At 35.7% G+C, this 7,519-nt stretch overlaps 1 protein-coding gene and 1 pseudogene across 1 annotated transcript; one reads left to right on the top strand and one right to left on the bottom strand.

Annotated features, from left to right (window-relative positions):
- Window positions 1-591: 591 nt before the first annotated feature.
- Window positions 592-4,326, top strand: LOC120210874 (F-box protein SKIP14-like). Its single transcript, XM_039209529.1, has 3 exons — window positions 592-2,195; window positions 3,244-3,724; window positions 3,808-4,326. The coding sequence occupies exons 1-3, from the start codon at window positions 1,260-1,262 to the stop codon at window positions 3,933-3,935; spliced, it is 1,545 nt and encodes a 514-aa protein (XP_039065460.1). The 5' UTR covers window positions 592-1,259; the 3' UTR covers window positions 3,936-4,326.
- A 1,537-nt stretch (window positions 4,327-5,863) lies between these two features.
- LOC120210856 lies at window positions 5,864-7,061 on the bottom strand (annotated as a pseudogene).
- Between the last annotated feature and the right edge of the window lie 458 nt (window positions 7,062-7,519).

Below are 7,519 nucleotides of genomic sequence, written 5' to 3'. Positions count from 1 at the left end.
AATAGGCAAGAGCCAAAATCTAGTGGAAATGCTTACGTGCGGCATCCTTAATATACGGCTAAAAAAAACGTTATTGGTTTTGTTATTATTTAAATAACAAATCCGGTAAAAAATGACCGAAAATATTATTATTTCTACGGATTATGTTATTATTGAGCATTTTACTAAATTTAATAAAGCACTATCGATTTTATTATTATTTTTTACCAGTTCTATTGTTATTGAATATTTTTACCAAAATTATTAAAAAAAATTAATATTTTAAATAAAAATAATAATATTTTTAATAATATTTTATCAATTTTATTATTTAAATAATAGCAAAATTAATATATCTTATTTCATTTACTTCACCGTTACATTGTATCCGCCAGTTCCTTCTCTCTCCCCAAAATTGCATATTTTGCATTTGGTAAATTTTCATTTCTGTTTCTCTCTCGCGTTTTCTCGCACTCCATAGAAAAATAGAAGAAAAAAATAAATAAAACCTCTTCCTCGTTTGCTTATATTGGATCGGGTTCCCAGTTTCTCAACCACCAGCAAGCCTAAAAGAAGAAATAAAAATCATTGAATTCGGCCCTAATTTCGAAGAGGTTTTCTTTTCTTCTTCCAACCCAAAATTATTCTTCTTATTTTGGTATGATCTTTGTTGGTTGCGTTTCGCGGGAGTGAAACTCGGGAATCGTTGTTCGGTGGCAATCTTAGTCATTATTTACATTTGATTATCGCTCAATCCAGGTTTTCCTTGCTTGATCTATCTTTTCTTTCTAATATTTGTTTCTATTTTTATTCTTTTTCTTGATTCGTTCGCGAACCTTAGTTTCTGCTAGATTAGTTTTGAGCGATTAAAAAAACTTGAAAAAAAGAAGAGAAGATATTGAGATTTTAGGAATTTTGATATTGATTTTTTGGGGGCGTGTAGAGAGCTCAGTTACGCCACCGCTTTTGTTTTTCTCCATTTTGGGCTTTTAACTGATTTTAGGTATTTTTTAAACAAGAAAATCTCTGTGAAATTTTGGTGCGTTGTTTTAGTTTGTCGTCAAAAATCGAGGGTTTTTCTTGTTAGTTTAGATCCTCCGCTAATCTATCCCATTTTTATTTTAATATTTTCATTTTCAAAAGGAAAAAAAAGAAGAAAAAAAAAGCGAGAGCGAGAAAACTAGTGAGGAAATATTTTAGGGTTTGCATTTAAAGAAAGGTCTTCAGGGTGTTTGGTTAAAATTAGAAAGAAAGATTAGGGAATTGGCTGTTTGTGAACAATGGCTTTGAATTTTTCCCATCGATCTATCTTTCCTGCTAATATGAATGAAGATAATCTGGTTTCTCCTATGAGAATCGCAAATGGATACCTGGTTGAAGGTATCCCCGAGTGGAATGGAGATGGGTGTTCAAAACCTTGGTTTTCGAATCGTCAGTTGGAAGATTGCTTTGATTATGGAAGAGATAGGAGTGGTGATCGATGTGGTTCTCAGGAGTCTTCTTCTGATGACATTGTTAATCTTTTGCCGTCTGATCCTTTTGGAATGCACATCTCCACTACTTTCACTGCAATTACTGGTTGGCTTGAGGATTTGGAAACTGATTATGGCTGCTGTGTGAGAGATGATGTGGGGACTGGTGATGGGAATTATCAATTGTTTGCCGGATTAAACTTTATTTGGAACAATGCCATGTGGTTCCAAACCTTCCCAGGAAGCATGGGATTTGAATGTAAAGGTGGTATATGTGGTGGATTTGGTGGGTGTCCTCATGCAAAGGAAGGAGGGGACGTGTCTGGTAGTGCTACTCTTGGACCAGCATGTAATGCAGCGGGCGTTCTGCCTTTTGGGAATGGAGATATGGTTTTGCTTGATCAGGAAAATGAAGAATTTCAGGACTGTGAGGATTTTTCTGACGGACATGAAGGAGCTCCTCATGAAGCTCTTATTTTGGCCCTTGGTTATCTTGGTGTGCGGGATCTTTTCGTCATTGAAAATGTTTGTACATCTCTGAGATCTATAGTTCAGAATGATCCTCTCTTATGGAGGAGCATTAACATTGATCCGCCACTAAATGAGAAAATTACCGATGATGTTCTTTTACAAATAACTAGTAGATGTCAAGGTAGCTTGCAATGCTTGAGCCTGGTTGATTGCCAAAGGATTACCAATGAAGGCCTAAAGCACGTGGTCAAAAATAATCCAAAACTAATCAAGGTGATTTATTGACTGAAATTTTTGATTCTTCAGTTTTTTAAATCTTGGCTGTTCCGGTTACTTTGTTGTAGGGTTTTTTACTTGTGTGCTTATCCTTGAATGTATTGATCTGCATTTGGGTTTTATCTTATCATTTGTATGAATGATACAAACTGGAATATGATGGATTTTGCATGTATGATATTATGTGACTTAATATCTTATGATTCAAATGAGTGAAATTGCAATTTGATCTCTGATTTTGGATTATTGTGCTTATTTATTTGTTTGATACAGCTTATTTCAAGAAAATTATAAACAGTTATGAATCTAAACTCTAGTAGTTTTGTAATCCAGAAAATGACTGAATATGCATGTCAGCATAGACTGCATGATGATAATGCTATAAGCTCCCTGATTTTTATTTTATTGGTATAGACTAATTGTTTATTACATGCTTCTTAAAAGAAAATGTGAGTAGTTACAATCTAAATCCAGCAATCTTTAGACATATCCACAATATGATGAATGTATATCCTCTCATGACGTAAATATATCAAACCAAAAGAATAGTTTTTCGCGTAATAGAGGCATGTATGTGAAAAGGATTACTGTGATTTAGTGTTTCTTTATGTTTTATGCTGGAGCAACACATACGTCTAGGTCCAATGCATATATTGAATTGCTCGAAGTAGCTGGCAGTGTTGTTGGGTTAAATGATTTAGCTTCTACTTTGCTAACATGCTTTGCTACCTAACTATAAAACAAATTTCTGATGTTTGCATTTAAATGCAATGATACTTGGAAAATTTATTTTGAGGGCTTCTTTTTTATGTATAGATATAAGCTTAAGATTTGGAGCTAATTGTTGGCTGTTATATTGAACGTTCTAGCTTTTTATGGGAAATTTCATAATTGTTTCTGTTTTCTTTGGGAATATGGTTTTTAATTTTAGTAGCATCAATTATGAAATGTTTGTTAAATAAAATATTTCCACCATCTTTGTACTTGGATTAATATTGTTTCTTTTCTATTGTAAGCTAACTAAATATTTTCTTCTTCTTTGTAGTTGAGTGTACCTGGATGTACAAAACTAAGTGTCGATGGTATTCTGAATAGCCTAAAGGCTTTGAAGTCTATGGGCTCACAAGGTGTGAAGCAGCTGAGGATTGGCAGTCTTTATGGTGTGACACAAATGCACTTGGAAGAACTGAAATTCTTGTTGGGTGTGGACAACCAAATTCAGCAGGTTGAGCTCAAGCCACATTTTTATAGCAGAAGAAATGTGTATCTCCCTTGTGAAGAGGATCGTGCCATTGATATTGAAATGTGCCCAAGATGCAAAAACATGAGGCTTGTTTATGATTGTCCAGCAGAGGGTTGCCAGCAGAAAGGGCGTGCTGCTCAGTCATGCAGGGCATGCATTATTTGTGTGGCAAGGTGTGTTCAATGTGGCAGGTGCTTTAATGACAGTGAGTACGAGGAGAACTTCTGTCTGGAGTTGCTTTGTTCGGATTGTTCAAGGTCACAACTCACTCTTCGTCAAACTGCAAACCTTCATCTCCATGGCTAGACCGAAATATTTCACATTTTATGGTTTCTGAATGCCATTAACATGTTGCGTTCGTGATAGTTCAAGTCAGCCAGAAAGCAATAGATAATGATCTGTCTCCATTTTTATTGTTGCTTGTTTTTCTGCTCAAAGTTTCAGCCTATTACTGGACTTGGCTGAGCCTTAGATTCTCTGAGCTAATGGGTTAGTGATATTTGGAGAAAAGAGGGAAGTGCACTTCCATGTATTGTCCAAGGGAAGCATATTCTGGTTTTGGTGGATTTTTCTGGTTCGCACATTTGTGATTGCTTGTGGATGATCATTGATGATGTCAAGAATAAAGGTGGAAAGTGAGTTTGCCAAGGAAGCAGTTCAAGCATTAACTTATGCTTTCGAAAGTGGAATCTGTTTACGAACCTTTTGCTCAGAACTGGGAAATCGCGGTGGCCGTCGAATATGACGTCATGATCACTGACTTATTTACTTAATAATCGGAATTTCTGTTTATGTTCCGTTCCATGTGATGAACTATCAAATGATACAATGGTACATGTTTATATACAATTTGCTCTCATTAAACTTGTCTGGTTGTATTGATTATCATTGATTGGCTCCTTAATATGAACCTTGAATGTAGCCAAGTTTTACTAATCAGCATATAGGTTTAAGAGAAGTAAACCATTTGACCATGTAATAGAATTGCATAGTTGACCATGGAAGTGTGCAGTCTCAGGTTTGCCTTTGTTATTAAGGACACAGGACACCACCTTCTTGAAAGCTATCAAGAAGATCATCTGGGGATGCACCGAGCCAATTATACTGCTCTTCCGGATGGATGACAAACCCTAATGAATCCGAAAACCTTGGTTTTGTTGGATCCAAATACTTTTCCGTTCCAAAAACCCAAAGAAATGCTGAAGATCTTGTGGTCTTCGGCCGGAGAACGAACCAAATCATATCATGGTTCAAAATATTTGACATCCACTTCACCACCTGCTCGTAGACAATGGAAGCACGTACGGTTTTTCGGTGAATGGTGCAATTGATTGCACATTGCGATTTGTGAGGGAACTAAGCTTTGGATTAGCTGCGTTACTAGGTCCGACCAAATTATAGGTGGATTTCAGTCCTGGGAGCAAAAAGGAAAATAATTAGATTGATTTCCTACATCAATATCTGTATATACAGCAAGAACAACCATTTCTCAACACAAATTTCTCAAGAAATGCAGACATTCTGTTCTTGCAAGTGATCAGTATTACCGTGAACTTTCAGTCACTTGTACAAATGCCAACAAAACAACGAAAGAAAAATACATATTAAAAAATGCAGAACAAAGTAAGCAAGCTTTCTTCTTCTTTCAGTAAATTAAATGGGTTTTATGGAAAAACCATTGGAAAATAAAATGGGCAAAATGTGTTCACCTGAAAGCGAAGTTGAGTTGCCAAATAAGACTGAAAATGCGTATTTTCTTGATTTCAACCCAACAAAATTAGGTTATAGTCATAGCTATTTCCACAATCGCAGCCATAATAACCAATGACTCGATGGAAGGGGACATGGAATTTTAAAGAAAGGAACAACAGCCTTTTCATGTGTTCTCAAAACGAAGCCTTTGGCTCATTTGGGAATATCAACTGAATTGTGGAATTTGGGTGTTACGTTGTAGTAATTAAACAGTTCAATTTTGACCAAAATTAAATTAAATTGGATTAGGTCGATTGATTAATAAAATATGGACAACAACCTATACAGCATGCAGTAAAAATCTTAGCTGGCATATCTTTTTTCTCTTAGATTATGAATACAATATCCACCTCTTTACTTCAACTCAGGTGAAAAATGATGTTTGAACTAAACTTTGAAAGAATAAATTATTTTTTTAATTTTTTTTACCAGATTGAATCTTTAAATTTAAAAATTAAATAAATTAAATTTTTAATACAAAAAATTAAATCAATTAGAGACGACCTATAATTGAACTAGGGTGCATTTACAGAATTTAATTAATAAAGCAGAAGCTCGATTCTCGAGTTGAAAAACAAGGAATGCAGGGGATTTTCATTAACGAAGCGTAAGATGATGGACCACAAAACTTAAAACAATTCACGGCAGTTGTGGGTATCAAGTGAATAGAAGATCACAAATCACAATTGAGAAGGAAAAAGAAAAAGGGAGTTTCAATCAAACTACTGCTCGTCCCATTCATCATTCTTGTATGATACAAGAGTGTCCACCTTGTGTATTTGCATCAACCACACGCAGAATTACTTGAGAAGAAGAAGAAGAAGAAGAAACCCAATTTTTAATTACAATAGCTTTTGATCAACTGATTTTGCAACCACTTTTACCTTAGTATCAAAGGAATGCAACTTCACCATCTGAGGATTTGCAATCAACTTGGGGTCACTCTCAATCCAAGTGAATGGCACTGCAACATCTTTATCAGTGTATGCTAATACATCAAATACGCCTGTAAACAACACCACAAGTGAGAGAGATGACTATTGAGACCTCTTGCTGAGGAAGAAGATGACTCTATCCATGTCCGACACTAGTTTCAAACACATATCCGAACCAGTGGCCAATCCATGTTATGGATAGGATGGACCAGGTTCCGACCCTGAAATCCAATTCTTCTGTTATTTGGATCCACCACTGAATTCCGGAGATGAAACTTCATAAAAAATCAAACATATGTATCCAACACTTACTACTAAATCTGGGGGGAAACATGGTTTAGTTTTGATGTTATTGGCTTACATGGTTCATCAAGGCATGACAAGTAAGTAATACTTGAAGCAATCTGTCTCATGATTGCCTGTATTTCTCTCATGATTTCTTTGTCACTCTTTTCCCTTGACACACTGCAAACCAATTCTCAGATTTCAAACAAATACCATACACTGATTAAAGAAATATGTCAAGTAAAAAAAGAGAACAATATTTACCCTTTTTCGACAACCTCACTGTCTGTTTCAATGCTAAAATTCCACCTCTCCAACACCTCATTGGTGGCCTTACTCATGATAACCAATACATCCCTTTGTAGCTTCCCAGCTTCCAGTCATTCTTTTCCAAAACAATTTCAGTTTCAAAAAGAAATGATTAATAAAAGTGCTTTAAAATGTATCACATTTTTGTCCAGTTCTCCAGTAAAAAGGAAAAGAAAAGGCAGATATTGTACCAGAAAGCTGGGCTGTTAAGTTGGAAATGAAGGATTTAACCCCTTCATCTTGAGTAAGCAACATCGGGAGTCCATATTTCTTCACTTTCGCGAAGCTTTCTTCCGGGTAAACCCCTCGATTGTAAAGAACGCTAAATAAAAACACAATCGGTTAATTAAACCCTAAACCCTGGAAATCATTAAGGGGAAATCCAGATGAATACATCGATTCATCTATTTACCTATTTGCGGCATAACCTGGAAAAATGGAAATTATGCAACAACAACAAAAATTGTCAACAACTACAAAGAAAGAGATCGAAACATGGGCAGGGTTTAAGAAAACACATACCAAAAAACTCGCTCACGATTGCTTCCGAGCCGCGAAGAGTGATAATATCTTTGGCAACTGATCCTGACGCCATCCGCCTTCTACAATCGAAGTGTATTTCAAAAGGGAAGGGTGCGAATTGGGGATTAATGTAGTAGAAAATGAGGGATCGGATTAGTTGAAGAGGAAAATGGAAATGAATTTTCTAGAAATTTGAGAATGAAATTCAAAAGTGGAAAGAAAAAGAAGAGAAACGGCTTGTTTCTTGTTGTTCGTCTTGAGCCAACGCTGGCATT

This window comes from Hibiscus syriacus, unplaced genomic scaffold (assembly GCF_006381635.1).
Source record: "Hibiscus syriacus cultivar Baekdansim isolate YM2019G1 unplaced genomic scaffold, ASM638163v2 tig00109937_pilon, whole genome shotgun sequence".
Lineage (NCBI taxonomy): Eukaryota > Viridiplantae > Streptophyta > Magnoliopsida > Malvales > Malvaceae > Hibiscus > Hibiscus syriacus.
The sequence above is the reverse complement of the archived record's forward strand: the minus strand, read 5'-3'. Positions and strand labels throughout refer to the sequence as shown.